Source organism: Taurulus bubalis, assembly GCF_910589615.1.
Source record: "Taurulus bubalis genome assembly, chromosome: 19".
NCBI lineage: Eukaryota > Metazoa > Chordata > Actinopteri > Perciformes > Cottidae > Taurulus > Taurulus bubalis.
In genome coordinates this window covers 21402600-21417545 of record NC_136607.1, presented here as the reverse complement: position 1 = coordinate 21417545, position 14946 = coordinate 21402600, and the positions used below count along the sequence as shown (strand labels likewise).

At 46.0% G+C, this 14946-nt stretch overlaps 3 protein-coding genes across 14 annotated transcripts in view; 2 read left to right on the top strand and 1 right to left on the bottom strand.

The window, feature by feature from the left end:
- Positions 1-975: 975 nt before the first annotated feature.
- mrps24 (mitochondrial ribosomal protein S24) lies at positions 976-3287 on the bottom strand. Its single transcript, XM_079234840.1, has 4 exons — positions 3109-3287; positions 2398-2466; positions 1528-1639; positions 976-1379 (listed from the first exon to the last, which is right to left on the bottom strand). Exons 1-4 carry the CDS (start codon positions 3148-3150, stop codon positions 1096-1098), a joined length of 507 nt encoding a protein of 168 aa, XP_079090966.1. The 5' UTR covers positions 3151-3287; the 3' UTR covers positions 976-1095.
- A 444-nt stretch (positions 3288-3731) lies between these two features.
- On the top strand, positions 3732-9989 carry nudcd3 (NudC domain containing 3; the record flags this gene model as incomplete). The annotated part of the gene is made up of 6 exons (XM_079235644.1): positions 3732-3911; positions 4783-5060; positions 5416-5548; positions 5658-5801; positions 5929-6117; positions 8744-9989. 6 exons carry the CDS (start codon positions 3732-3734, stop codon positions 8852-8854), a joined length of 1035 nt encoding a protein of 344 aa, XP_079091770.1. The 3' UTR covers positions 8855-9989.
- Positions 9990-10800: 811 nt separating this feature from the next.
- Positions 10801-14946, top strand: part of camk2b2 (calcium/calmodulin-dependent protein kinase (CaM kinase) II beta 2) — a gene marked incomplete at both ends in the record, with an annotated part of 35714 nt that continues 31568 nt past the window's right edge. For all 12 annotated transcript variants that reach the window (XM_079235223.1, XM_079235221.1, XM_079235228.1 and 9 more), the window contains 3 exons: positions 10801-10862; positions 13981-14075; positions 14846-14905. In XM_079235223.1, coding sequence (XP_079091349.1) covers positions 10801-10862; positions 13981-14075; positions 14846-14905 — 217 coding nt within the window. The remainder of the gene's footprint in view (positions 10863-13980; positions 14076-14845; positions 14906-14946) is intronic.

Below are 14946 nucleotides of genomic sequence, written 5' to 3'. Positions count from 1 at the left end.
TGTTTGTTTGTTTTGCACTGACGAGGATCACAAACCTTAAATGTGAATGTATTTGCACTGTGAAATTTAAATAAATCAAAAGAAGCATTTAAATGCACTCATTTGGATTTTTTTTACGAGGTTTCACAGAAAAAAATAAGTATTTGTTTAATGGTGAAAAAGTTATAAAACACAGTAATGTAGTTCTAAAAAGCATTTTAAGCGTTAATGTACAATATTTGTCATTTATAATATTACAATAGTTTTACAATATTTTAATAATCCGTTCACACTTCATAACTAGTTATTAATGTTTATGAACTTTAAGCTGTGATGTGATTCTGTGTCTTTAGTGCAGAAAATGTAATAACATGTTATCGGTTTATTATTTCATAAGAAAATAAAACTACGGCTGCAAGCGACGATCCAACGCGACCTTTAAGACTAACGGGTTTCATGACGACGCTCATTAATTTACAGTCAAATCTGTTTTCCCACTCCGTCGCCCCCTAGTGGTCAATCTGAGGAAGTGTTTCAGCAGCGTGATGAAAGATGTTCACTCAGTTTGGTGATGTACTTGGAAATAAATCTGGTTTAACTGGTAATGTCATGAAATGTGTTTCTGATTGTTTTTAAAACACTTACTGACAAAGTTAGCTTCTTTAACTATAAACTTGAAACCATCTTCCCTGATTTTAAAGTTTTATTCCGAAAACGGGTTCAGAATTTTTTTTTATTAGTTTAATTTTGTAGTTTTATTGCTGTGGTTTTTATATTTTTGATGTTTTGTGTTATTTGTTTACTTTGTGAAGCACTTTATAACTTTGGTTTGTGCTTCATAAATAAATATTTTATAATATTTAATCTCAGCTGAAGCTGCGTGAACTGGAGTGCAGTGTATAAGTACATAAGTACATGCAGTACATTAAACCTGCTAGTTTCTACGCGTCCAGGCGTCATGTTTCAATAACTCATATTTTTCTTTACTTCTGAGTTTTATTCACAACAAGATGACATCCCCGTGAGCAATGACGGGAACAACGGGAGTTTTATACAAAGAGCAGAATCCGGCCGGCGGCACACAAACATTCAGTGTACTAGAACCACGGCGGTCCATCAGAGGTACTTGTACACAGTTTTATCCTGCAGCGTCTGCACCTCTAACTTCACGGGGCATTTGTACAAGTGCGACAGCAGCGCCTCCGAGTAGCCGATGAGGAAGTAGAACTTGGGCGGCGGCATCTTTTGCAGCATGAGCGCGCAAACCACGAGCACGTTGCCGCGGCGCTTGATCACGACCTCGTTGGCCAGGCAACCGTGGAACGTCCCGAACATGAAGCGCCTCACGAACACGTCCTCCACGGTGCGGTCGGCGGCGCCGTCTTCTCCCCGCAGGTTACCTGCAAGCGGCGGGGAGCAGAGGACACGGGATTCAAACATCTGGGATTTAAGAGTTGGAAAAGAATGGTAAAAACAAATAAAGAGAACTTTTGAAATGAATTAGACAGGGTATTGTTTGCATCATTAAACATTAAACACTAAACTCACTCGGGTGCTGCGACAGCCATCCTTTGCGGTGGCCGATTTGATGAGGCGGGAGCGCCTGCTCGTAGGTCAAAGGTCGGTCTCCTTTGCCCACCTTGGCACGGGCGGCTTGATTCTGGAGCAGAGAAGAAGATGAAGAAGGAAGGAAAGAAAGAAAGAAAGAGGAGCACCATGTGAGGATGTTGAGAAGCGCTGAGAACTCGTAAGCCTTCCTCTGAAAGCCGCTCTCTCTCTCTGAGGGTTTAAGTCTCTGGCAGACATTTTGAAATCAGCATTTAGCTGCAGACTTTGCACAAGGGAATTTATGTTCAGCCTGGAATATTACATTTACACTACAACATTCAAGATGGAACAGAGGATATTTATTTATTTATTCATCAAACATTTCATGTTGTCATTGAAGCGGTTTTGACAAAAACAAGTGAATATATTATTTAAACGACGTCTCATTTTGTGAGGAAGACGTTCAAATCACGGAGTTAAAATCATGAGATAAATATCCACTATTGTGCATCATGTTTGTTGACGTTGTCGTTTGTGTTCACATCATTTAAAGGCCTCGGTCTCTCTCACTGAAACTATTCCACAGGAGATGTCAGTAGGTCCTGGAGGTTCAGGGTTTAAGACCCAGCGCTCACCAGTGCTTCATTACGGCCGGCTGTGAATCCTAAACATGCAATAAACCTTTCTGCTAAAAAGACTGTCACTTAGGGAGATTTCTTCTGAAATGATATAACTCATATGAGCAAGTGAGTTCTGTTTGAAAATAAGGTGCATCTGTTCTTTCACGTCTAACGACAGCGTGACGTTAACTCTGATGATGATGATGATGATGGTGATGGTGATGGTGATGATGATGGTGATGGTGTTTACCTTGCAGCGCGCTGCAGACACGTGGAGGCCTCTGCTGCCGCACAGCGAGCCGGACCGGGATAAAGAACTCTGCAGAGAAAACAGAGTGAAGGAGAATCAGATCACTGGACGAGTTCTGAGGACTGAAGCTGGTTGAAGGTTAAAGGTCGACATGAAGGTCAGGAGGAGGTCAGCGTCAGAAGGGATGGAGACACACGACGGGTTGGGTTCACAAGAACACTGTTGTCTTTTTAACTAGATAACGTTACCTGAAAAGGTGTATATATATATATATATATATATATATATATATATATATATATACACATATATATATATATATATATATATATATATATATATATATAAATAAATAAAACATACATACACATATATATATATATATATATATATATATATATATATACATATATATATATATATATATATATATAAATAAAACATACATACACATATATATATACACACATATATACGTATATATGTATATAAATACACACATATTTATATACATATATACGTGTAAAAAGATATATTGAGGTTAACTCTACTAACTAGGTATCTAAAGCTAACATGAAGCTATGTTCTTGTTAACGCTCTCTAACGGAACAGCAGAATAAACCAGAGCTCACAGATCTGCTGCGGTGTCAAAACGAGTCAATATAAATATAGTAAACGTTTAAATATGATGTTAAATATGATGTTACCGACCAGCAGCCTCACGCTCGCTGCGGCGCTCAAGGACGCCGCCATGTTTTTTGAGTATTGAATGGGCGCCTAGCTTCCGCTATTTTCACAAATTAGTTCTTCATTCCGTTGTAGTTTTAATGTTTAAATAAAACTGCCGCGATTAAAAGATTATAACTCGTGTTTTTATAGGAAATGTGTAGTTTCTCCGGTGAGCTAAGCGTGAAACCGGAACTGTTTATCGGACAGCTGCGCGTCTGTTTCTACCGGATGACTGTTGCGCTGTACCAACCGGATGTAGAAAAAGTAATATCGTTTAAAGAACAAAAAGCTTTAAAAGATGTTTTTGTGATAGTTATTTTGAATGATACGGTGTACGTAGTACAATATGATGTACTATTACACGTGTTTGTTTTTTTGGGTTAGAAGTTATTTATTTCGATTTCTTTGTAGAAAGGGTGTACTTATTTTGAAAAAGCTGTACCGGAAGTGTTATTGTTCTGAAAGGAGAAACAACAAAATCGTTCCCCAGCGAGTCCCACTTGGAGCTAAACTTGTATTTATTGAAGCAGGCCGCGGCTTTGGACGCGTTCCCGTCGGTTCAAACGTAAACAACAGAAGAAGACGCACCGGAAGCCGCCATGCAGATGACGGAGATGTACGACCACGCGCTGCTCGGGATCCTGCAGCACGCGGGGAACATCCAGGACTTCCTGCAGGTCTACTTCGGGTTTCTGTACCGCAAGACGGACTTCTACCGCCTGCTGGCGGGCCCGAGCGAGAAGATGGGCTTCCCGCCCGGGGTGGCGGAGAAGATGGTGCTGAAGGTGAAGCGCGACCCGCTGCAGCCTGTATTGATATTATTATTATTATTATTCACAACTGTTGCTCAGCGTGATCTCCTCTGACAGGATGTTGTGTTTGGTTGTTGTGATATTGTCCAGATGGATAGAAGAATAGAGAGGTGTTCATGTTATTTTGTCCACCCCGTTTATATTAGTGATGGTAATTACAGTTCAACAACATCTTCACTTTACATTTAAATGTGTATTCTCACTACTTCACACCAGCACAGTATTTTATTTTATTTTAATTTAATCCAATTATAGTTCATGCATATCATTTAACTTCTGCACAATGTTCTGTCCGATGTCTCTGATTCTCATTGTTTTTCTCTTTCATACATTTAGGTATCGTTAAGTTGGACGCCACTGTATCTGTTGGTCATATTTATTCAAGATATTGTTATTGTCATATGCACAGATAACAGACTCTGTACAACGAAAAGCTTTTTGCTATTTTTATTGGTTTGTGTCACACTTGAATAAAAACTAAATTCATGACAGAAATATGAAGTACGGCAGCGTGACATATATTTACATACATTTATGTAAAGGTTCAGTTGACGAATACAGACGTGACACGATCAAAATGATCATACAGTTAAAACAACAAAACATCAACTTTATAACCTCCATGGAGGGATATGATTTATTAAATGTATAAGGTAGTTGCATATGATAATTTAGTGTATTTGCATGTTTTTCCCGTCACTACTATACTGTGAACGATGGACATTAATTTGAAACCTGCGTTAACACATACATGTCTTTTTTAAACCGCCGCCGAGTGAACGGGACAAACGATTGTTCCCAAACGGTTTGATTTGTATTTCTTTTCTTCTTTTCTCCTTTTCAGACGTTCAGGCTGTTCGAGAAGCTGGCGGAGAGCGACCGCGAGAGGCAGCAGAGCGAGCTGCAGAGGAGGGAGGAGAGGAGGGAGGAGAGGAAGGAGGAAGGACGGCGCGTTCCTCCGATGCTGCAAGAGCTGGACATCGCCGGCGAGGAGACGGTGGAGCAGAGCGCTGAGGAAGAAGAGAAGGAGGAAGAGGAAGAGGAGCGCCATCCGGCCGGTGTTCCAGCTCCGGCCTCCTCGGGAGCGACCGGCGGTTCAGACCCGACGACCGCAGCAGAAGGGTGAGTTTCATATCCATCAGAGCTTCTTCATGTCAGCGTCTGCTTTATGGTCTGTTTGACTCTAAATGACCATAATCTACTAAATGAACATCATGCTGTATTGAAGAAGACTTGAAACTAGAGATTGGGACATAAACTCATGTTTACTGAGGGAATACATCAAGAGAAGTAGAGTCACTTATATAGACTTCTATACAACCAGAGGAGTCACCCCCTGGTGGTCAGGAGAGAGAATGCAGCTTTAACACATGAAGCATAGACTTCTATACAACCAGAGGAGTCGCTGAAGCATAGTCGGGAGGCATTAGAGCACATTTTGAGTGTGTGTGTGTGTGTGTGTGTGTGTGTGTTTCAGGAGTCAGGAGAAGTTTCAGTCGGATCCTGACAGTTACAACGGCGCTGTGAGGGAAAACTACAGCTGGTCTCAGGACTTCACCGACCTGGAGATCAGAGTGTTCGTGCCAGAGACGGTCGTCAAAGGCCGACAGGTGAAACCTGTGTGTGTGTGTGTGTGTGTGTGTGTGTGTGTGTGTGTGTGTGTGTGTGTGTGTGTGTGTGTGTGTGTCATTCACGCCGTGTCCCGCTGGCCGCCCTCAGGTGAAAGTGGACCTGCGCTCCGGCAGCATGCAGGTGTGTGTGCTGGACGGCGCCGAGCAGAAGACGCTGATGGATGGAGAGTTCACCCACAAGATCAACACGGAGAACTCCCTGTGGAGCCTGGAGCCCGGGAGCTGCGTGGTCGTAAGTACACACACACACACACACACTCACACTCACACACTCACACTCACACTCACTCACTCACTCACTCACTCACTCACTCACTCACTCACTCACTCACTCACTCCCTCACTCCCTCTCCCCCCAGCTGTCTCTCTCTAAGACCTCGGAGGTCTGGTGGAACGCCGTCCTGAAGGGCGAGGAGGAGATCGACATCAACCGGATCAACCGTGAGCGCTCCATGGCGACGGTGGACGAGGAGGAGCACGCCGTGCTGGACCGCCTCTCCTTTGACTACCACCAGAAGCTGCAGGGGAAACCGCAGAGCCACGAGACGGTGAGGGTCCAGACCTCATGTAGGCCTCTAGACCTCATGTAGGCCTCTAGAGACCTCATGTAGGCCTCTAGACCTCATGTAGGCCTCTAGAGACCTCCATGTAGGCCTCTAGACCTCATGTAGGCCTCTATACCTCATGTAGGCCTCTAGAGACCTCATGTAGGCCTCTAGACCTCCATGTCGGTCTCTAGACCTCATGTAGGCCCTTGAGACGTACATGTAGGCCTCTAGACCACATGTAGGCCTCAAGAGACCACATGTAGGCCTCTAGAGACCTCATGTAGACCTCTAGACCTCCATGTAGACCTCTAGAGACCTCATGTAGGCCTCTAGAGACCTCATGTAGGCCTCTAGACCCCTACATGTAGGCCTCTAGACCCCTACATGTAGGCCTCTAGACCCCTACATGTAGGCCTCTAGAGACCTCATGTAGGCCTCTAGAGACCTCATGTAGACCTCATGTAGGCCTCTAGAGACCTACATGTAGGCCTCTAGAGACCTCATGTAGGCCTCTAGAGACCTCATGTAGGCCTCTAGAGACCTCATGTAGGCCTCTAGACCTCCATGTAGGCCTCTAGACCTCCAAGTAGGCCTCTAGAGACCTCATGTAGGCCTCTAGACCTCCATGTAGGCCTCTAGACCTCCAAGTAGGCCTCTAGAGACCTCATGTAGGCCTCTAGACCTCATGTAGGCCTCTAGACCTCCATGTAGGCCTCTAGACCTCCAAGTAGGCCTCTAGAGACCTCATGTAGGCCTCTAGAGACCTCCATGTAGGCCTCTAGACCTCCATGTAGGCCTCTAGACCTCCAAGTAGGCCTCTAGAGACCTCATGTAGGCCTCTAGACCTCATGTAGGCCTCTAGACCTCCATGTAGGCCTCTAGACCTCCAAGTAGGCCTCTAGAGACCTCATGTAGGCCTCTAGAGACCTACATGTAGGCCTCTAGACCACATGTAGGCCTCCAGACCTCATGTAGACCTCTAGAGACCTCATGTAGGCCTCTAGACCTCATGTAGGCCTCTAGACCTCATGTAGGCCTCTAGACCTCCATGTAGGCCTCTAGACCTCCAAGTCGGCCTCTAGAGACCTCATGTAGGCCTCTCCAGACCTCATGTAGGCCTCTAGAAACTACATGTAGGCCTCTAGAAACCTACATGTAGGCCTCTAGACCTCATGTAGGCCCTTGAGACCTACATGTAGGCCTCTAGAGACCTACATGTAGGCCTCTAGAGACCTCATGTAGGCCTCTAGAGACCTCATGTAGGCCTCTAGACCTCCATGTCGGTCTCTAGACCTCATGTAGGCCTCTAGAGACCACATGTAGGCCTCTAGACCCCTACATGGAGGCCTCTAGAGACCACATGTAGGCCTCTAGAGACCTCATGTAGGCCTCTAGAGACCTCATGTAGGCCTCTAGACCCCTACATGTAGGCCTCTAGACCCCTACATGTAGGCCTCTAGACCCCTACATGTAGGCCTCTAGAGACCTCATGTAGGCCTCTAGAGACCTCATGTAGACCTCATGTAGGCCTCTAGAGACCTACATGTAGGCCTCTAGAGACCTCATGTAGGCCTCTAGAGACCTCATGTAGGCCTCTAGAGACCTCATGTAGGCCTCTAGACCTCCATGTAGGCCTCTAGACCTCCAAGTAGGCCTCTAGAGACCTCATGTAGGCCTCTAGACCTCCATGTAGGCCTCTAGACCTCCAAGTAGGCCTCTAGAGACCTCATGTAGGCCTCTAGACCTCATGTAGGCCTCTAGACCTCCATGTAGGCCTCTAGACCTCCAAGTAGGCCTCTAGAGACCTCATGTAGGCCTCTAGAGACCTCCATGTAGGCCTCTAGACCTCCATGTAGGCCTCTAGACCTCCAAGTAGGCCTCTAGAGACCTCATGTAGGCCTCTAGACCTCCAAGTAGGCCTCTAGAGACCTCATGTAGACCTCATGTAGGCCTCTAGACCTCCAAGTAGGCCTCTAGAGACCTCATGTAGGCCTCTAGAGACCTCATGTAGGCCTCTAGAAACCTACATGTAGGCCTCTAGAAACCTACATGTAGGCCTCTAGACCTCATGTAGTCCCTTGAGACCTACATGTAGGCCTCTAGAGACCTCATGTAGGCCTCTAGAGACCTACATGTAGGCCTCTAGACCTCATGTAGTCCCTTGAGACCTACATGTAGGCCTCTAGAGACCTCATGTAGGCCTCTAGAGACCTACATGTAGGCCTCATGTAGGCCTCTAGAGACCTACATGTAGGCCTCATGTAGGCCTCTAGAGACCTACATGTAGGCCTCATGTAGGCCTCTAGAGACCTACATGTAGGCCTCATGTAGACCTCATGTAGGCCTCTAGAGACCTCATGTAGGCCTCATGTAGGCCTCATGTAGACCTCATGTAGGCCTCATGTAGGCCTCTAGACCTCCATGTAGTCCAGATTTATTGCATTTAACAATCTTCAGCATAGTTTCACAGCATCCTGATGAAACACTTCTTCATATAAAGTAAATCAACGTGTGACGTCATCTTCTAGAGAGACGGTCTCCTTTAAAGAAACCCCCTGTGCTTCTGACTTCCCCCTGTAGGTGGCAGTGTGGTTCATGAGCACGCTAACAGTCTCTCTCTCCACAGAAGGTGCATGACATGCTGAAGAAAGGCTGGGACGCCGACGGCTCGCCGTTCAAAGGTCAGCAGTTTGACCCCTCCATGTTCGACATCCCGCCCAGCGCCGTGCAGTTCTGAGAGGAGGAAGAAGAAGAAGAAGAGGAAGAGGAGGAGGAGGAGGAGGAGGACGGGAAAAACCACGAACTGAGTCCTGGTCTTGTTGTGACGGAGCCGTTGGGGCTGACGTGTTTGATCTGCTAAATATATTTACGTGTACTTTCTAACTGTTTTGCTCTTTCATTGAACAACTCTCCGGTGAGGCGTTCTGTGGTTCTGATTCCTGCAACAATGTTGCAGGTTTACTCAAGTCTCATCACAAGTAGCAAGGAAAACAAATGAAGAAGGAAAATGTCCTCCGCTCTCACGGGAGAAGTCCAGGAATTCAGAGTCCATTCATCGGCAGCCGGAACGCTTTTTGTCGGCGTCGTCTTTGAAGATTTTCAGCCTCGTCTTCTTCCTCGTTGCTCTTCTTCCTCGTTGCTCTTCTTCCTCGTTGCCAGTGAACACTCGGGCCCCGCAGGAGGAAACGTAACCGTCTCTCAACCAAACGACAAACTATTGTGAAATAAATAGATTGTTAAATATCAGGATCTCCTTCTTGAACTTGGAAGTCAGATTTCCCCTGAAGGCCCTTTTACAATTTTTTTTTTTCAGGGACCTTGAACGCATCTCGGAAAATCAAAGTACCTCATATGTGTACTTGAGTAAATGTACTTTGTTACTTCGCTGCGTATTGATCAGTAATCTACTAATAAATAATGTAACGGCTTTAGTAAAGTCAATAAATCAACGTCTCTTTTCATGAATCGGCCAATAAGAAGACGTTAGATATACTTTAGTAATAAGCTTTATTACTTCCTTATTGATCAGTTGGTCAAACTGTCCATTAGAGCGTCTTCCTCACAAAATCTAGCACTAATGCAAAATGGATAAAACCAACAACCCCTCAATTGTGTTTGTATTAATGGCTCATTACGGAATAACACCAGAAATGATTTATTAATGAGCAATAACACCGTCATGTCAACTCAATAAAACTACAACTCCCAGACATTCTGCATCGTGCACAGACTATTCCTTTAAACGCTCTTCTGACTGAAATATATGAACACATTTCATAATGCAGTTGCGTAATCAGATGTGTATTTGATCATAACTGACAGGTTCATCCGGAAGTGCCAAAAATAAAATGTCTTCTCGTTTAAATAAATAAAGATGCTGCAGTCCGCCTGCACTTTAAAGAAATTAATCACATTTCTTTTGCATTTTTTTTGTAATCACTTCCTCTTGAAATCCTGTGAATTCAGACTCATAATGACGTCATAATGAAGTTATAGTGAAGTTATTTAGTGACGCGGCTGCAGCTTCATCATCACCTCATCACACGCTGCCTCTCATCAGCCTCTGAGTCCCCTTCTCTCTCCTCTCTCCTCTTCTCTCTCTCCTTCTCTTCTCAATCTCCTCTCTCCTTCTCTCTCTCCTCTCTCCTTCCCTTCTCTCTCTCTCTCTCCTCTCTCCTCTTCTCTCTCCTCTTCTCTCTCCTCTTCTCTCTCCTCTCTCCTTCTCTTCTCTCTCTCCTCTCTCCTCTCTCCTTCTCTCTCCTCTCTCCTTCTCTTCTCTCTCTCCTCTCTCCTTCTCTCTCTCCTCTCTCCTTCCCTTCTCTCTCTCTCTCCTTCTCTTCTCTCTCTCTCTCTCTCTTTCTCTCTCTCTCTCTCCCTCTCTCCCCACGCGTCATGTGGTGAGTTCACGTACCAGTGTGTGCGGTATTTAAGGAGTCCGTCCCCAGAGGAGAGTCCACTGCCCGACCGTCCGAGCCGGCTTTGGTGCGTGTTTCCTTGTGCGTGTTTGTGCGTGTTTTCTTGTGCACGCGCGTCGGCCTGCAGCGCGAGCCACGCAGCCGTCCGGAGCTTTGAGGTGGGCGGAGACTCGCGCGCCCGAGAGGAGGTCCCGTCCTCCCGTCCGCAGCGACGCACCCGCGCATCCCGGACTCGGCACCCCGCACCGTCCCGAGCAGCCGGAGCACCATGGCGGCCCCGACATGCACGCGCTTCACGGATGAATTCCAGCTGTACGAGGAGCTGGGCAAGTAAGCGCTGTTATTACGCTGTTATTACGCTGTTATTACGCTGTTGAGTCCTGAGAGCACAGCCGGACCCGGGATGCGGGACGAGCCTCTGCGGGGATGGAGCAGCTCCTCCCGGCTGAAACTAAACGCCGGTTCCGGAGCGCTGCTGAGAACATCTATGCGTCGCTTTTATTTATGTATAAACACTGTTAGACTTCCTTTACGTGCAGTTAGAGTCTGCATGAGGATGAGGGTGATGAGGATGAGGGTGATGAAGATGAGGCTCATGATGAAGACTTCGGGGAAACCCTCCCCTCCCCTTTCTGGCCCAAAGGCTAATGAGGGACAAACGGGCCTGATGCAGGAGAAGCTGATGCTTCATGAGGCGCGTCACGTGATGAATACATACATGGATTTATGGATTTATGTATTTATGTATTGGACATGCAGACAAACGAGGAGCAGAGTGGACTCAGTGTCTGCAGGTTGTGCGTGGGCAGAGGATGTCTCCTCACAGGAACATGTAGCACACTGTGAGTGTGTGTGTGTGTGTGTGTGTGTGTGTGTGTGTGTGTGTGTGTGTGTGTGTGTGTGTGTGTGTGTGTGTGTGTGTGTGAGATGCAGCTGTAGGATGTTGAGATATGTGTTTGAATAATTAGTCCATCGGCAAAAAAACTGAACAAACGATGACTTACGATGATTTATTAAATGTTTTTTACGCCATTTATCGAGGAAATAAATGTTCCAGTTGATTCATTGTTGCTTTTCCGGTGCATGAAAATGAGTGAAATTACTTTAAATGAATGAATGAAACGTTACAAAGAGTGCGTTATGATTTAGCGAGTGAGTGACATTCTTCTCGTGGACACAAACAGACGTTGTGTTTAAAGCATCCAGTTCTGCATTTTGTGTATGCAGCTTTAACACATGAAGCATAGACTTCTATACAACCAGAGGAGTCGCCCCCTGGTGGTCAGGAGAGAGAATGCAGCTTTAACACATGAAGCATAGACTTCTATACAACCAGAGGAGTCGCCCCCTGGTGGTCAGGAGAGAGAATGCAGCTTTAACACATGAAGCATAGACTTCTATACAACCAGAGGAGTCGCCCCCTGGTGGTCAGGAGAGAGAATGCAGCTTTAACACATGAAGCATAGACTTCTATACAACCAGAGGAGTCGCCCCCTGGTGGTCAGGAGAGAGAATGCAGCTTTAACACATGAAGCATAGACTTCTATACAACCAGAGGAGTCGCCCCCCTGGTGGTCAGGAGAGAGAATGCAGCTTTAACACATGAAGCATATACTTCTATACAACCAGAGGAGTCGCCCCCTGGTGGTCAGGAGAGAGAATGCAGCTTTAACACATGAAGCATAGACTTCTATACAACCAGAGGAGTCGCCCCCTGGTGGTCAGGAGAGAGAATGCAGCTTTAACACATGAAGCATAGACTTCTATACAACCAGAGGAGTCGCCCCCTGGTGGTCAGGAGAGAGAATGCAGCTTTAACACATGAAGCATAGACTTCTATACAACCAGAGGAGTCGCCCCCTGGTGGTCAGAAGAGAGAATGCAGCTTTAACACATGAAGCATAGACTTCTATACAAGCAGAGGAGTTGCCCCCTGGTGGTCAGGAGAGAGAATGCAGCTTTGGCTTCACTTTAAAGAACCAGAGGTTGCTGTCTGGTAAACACAGAGGGAGGATCCATAACTTCAATTAATTAAAGTGACAGTGCAGACTAAAACCAACTGCTAATAAACGTCACAAAATGTTCAAATAATTGTACGTTATGGCATTTTTGGTGTTATTGATCGCACTTCGTACAGAGGGGAAATATCATAAACGATACATCTGTCAGTGCTGATGTAAATATATGAAATAATAATAGTTTAATCAAACTACAAGAACCAGACGCCTTTTTTTAAGGCGCCACGTTTGCTCATCAAACCCGACGGAGACAAACAGAAATAACCACTTCTGTCATTTCTCAGAACTAATTTTACCGCTAATTTTGTCGTTACGCAATGAAAGCCTCTCTCCCGCTCCCCTCAGCCGCCGGCCTCTCAGCACGCATCACGCTCTGAGGAAGTGACACTCCTGTGGAAAAGGCTTCGACATGACAGCTCACCTGCAGGCCAGGTGGGAGGCAGGAGGATCCGATCAGGGCTCAAACACATCCAACCTTTTAGATTCTCCTTTTTTATTAGTTGTCCACAAAAAGAAGACGTGTGACATATCCTGGTTCTCATATAGTTAAGATTATAAAGAAACTCTGAACTCGAAGCCCAAAGTCTTTACGTCACATCTTAGTCGTGACATGACTGAGTGAATATTATGTGGTGTAAGGTGACCTTGAGTGCCATAGTATTATTAATATTAATATCGGTTCTGTAAAGTGAAGTCTATGCTTCATGTGTTAAAGCTGCATTCTCTCTCCTGACCACCAGGGGGCGACTCCTCTGGTTGTATAGAAGTCTATGCTTCATGTGTTAAAGCTGCATTCTCTCTCCTGACCACCAGGGGGCGACTCCTCTGGTTGTATAGAAGTCTATGCTTCATGTGTTAAAGCTGCATTCTCTCTCCTGACCACCAGGGGGCGACTCCTCTGGTTGTATAGAAGTCTATGCTTCATGTGTTAAAGCTGCATTCTCTCTCCTGACCACCAGGGGGGCGACTCCTCTGGTTGTATAGAAGTCTATGCTTCATGTGTTAAAGCTGCATTCTCTCTCCTGACCACCAGGGGGCGACTCCTCTGGTTGTATAGAAGTCTATGCTTCATGTGTTAAAGCTGCATTCTCTCTCCTGACCACCAGGGGGCGACTCCTCTGGTTGTATAGAAGTCTATGCTTCATGTGATAAAGCTGCATTCTCTCTCCTGACCACCAGGGGGCGACTCCTCTGGTTGTATAGAAGTCTATGCTTCATGTGATAAAGCTGCATTCTCTCTCCTGACCACCAGGGGGAGACTCCTCTGGTTGTATAGAAGTCTATGCTTCATGTGATAAAGCTGCATTCTCGTTTGATGCTAGTACTTGTACTCACTTGCAGTATTTCTGAACAGAGTACTTCAGACGGCGTCAGTTCTGCTGACTCATGGTTTCCAGCAGCTGACCCGTCTCCTCTTCCTTGTTTCCCAGGGGAGCCTTTTCAGTGGTGCGCCGCTGTGTCAAACTCTGCTCGGGCCAAGAGTACGCCGCCAAAATCATCAACACCAAAAAGCTCTCGGCCAGAGGTGAGGCGACCACGTGTGTGTGTGTGTGTGTGTGTGTGTGTGTGTGTGTGTGTGTGTGTGTGTGTGTGTGTGTGTGTGTGTGTGTGTGTGTGTGTGGGGGGGGTATTCATGTCTTTTCTTCCCGTTATGATAAAAATTAAACTCACGTCCCAGAAATCATCTGAAAATAGAAACAACGGTGTGATGACAGCAGAGAAGTGAGACGCTTCATTTCCTCATCCTCGTCTCCTCTGCCCTCGTCTCCTCTACTTCTCTCCTACTACGTCTCCTTGCCTCGTCTCCTCTGTTTACCAGTTTCCCTCTTATCCGTTTTTATCTCCTCCTCTCCTCTTCTCCCTTATCATCTTGTTTCCTTTCCTCTTTCTTCTTCTCTCCTCTCATTTTCCCGTCCTCTCCACGTTTCCTCTCCTCTTCATGTTTCATTTCTTTGTGCCCTTATCTCCTCTTCTCTTGTCTCCTCTTCAAACCTCAACTCTTCTTCTCCCCTTGTCATGTTTCCTCTCTCCTCCTCATCCTCCTCTCTCTTGTCCCCTTGTTTCCTCTCCTTTCTTCTATCGCCCTCCTCTTTCTTCACGTTTCCATTTCTCCTCTTCCTCCTCTTCCTCCTCTCCTCTAACAGGGATTAGAGGTTAAATGGGCATCTGGGACAGAAGTTGTCCACAGGCTGATCTGTGTGTGTGTGTGTGTGTGTGTGTGTGTGTGTGTGTGTGTGTGTGTGTGTGTCATAACTCACCTTGAGTGTGTTTCTCATTGGTTCCTCTGACTGACAGATCACCAGAAACTGGAGCGAGAAGCCAGAATCTGCAGATTGTTGAAGCACTCCAACATCGGTGAGACACACACACACACACACACACACACACACACACAC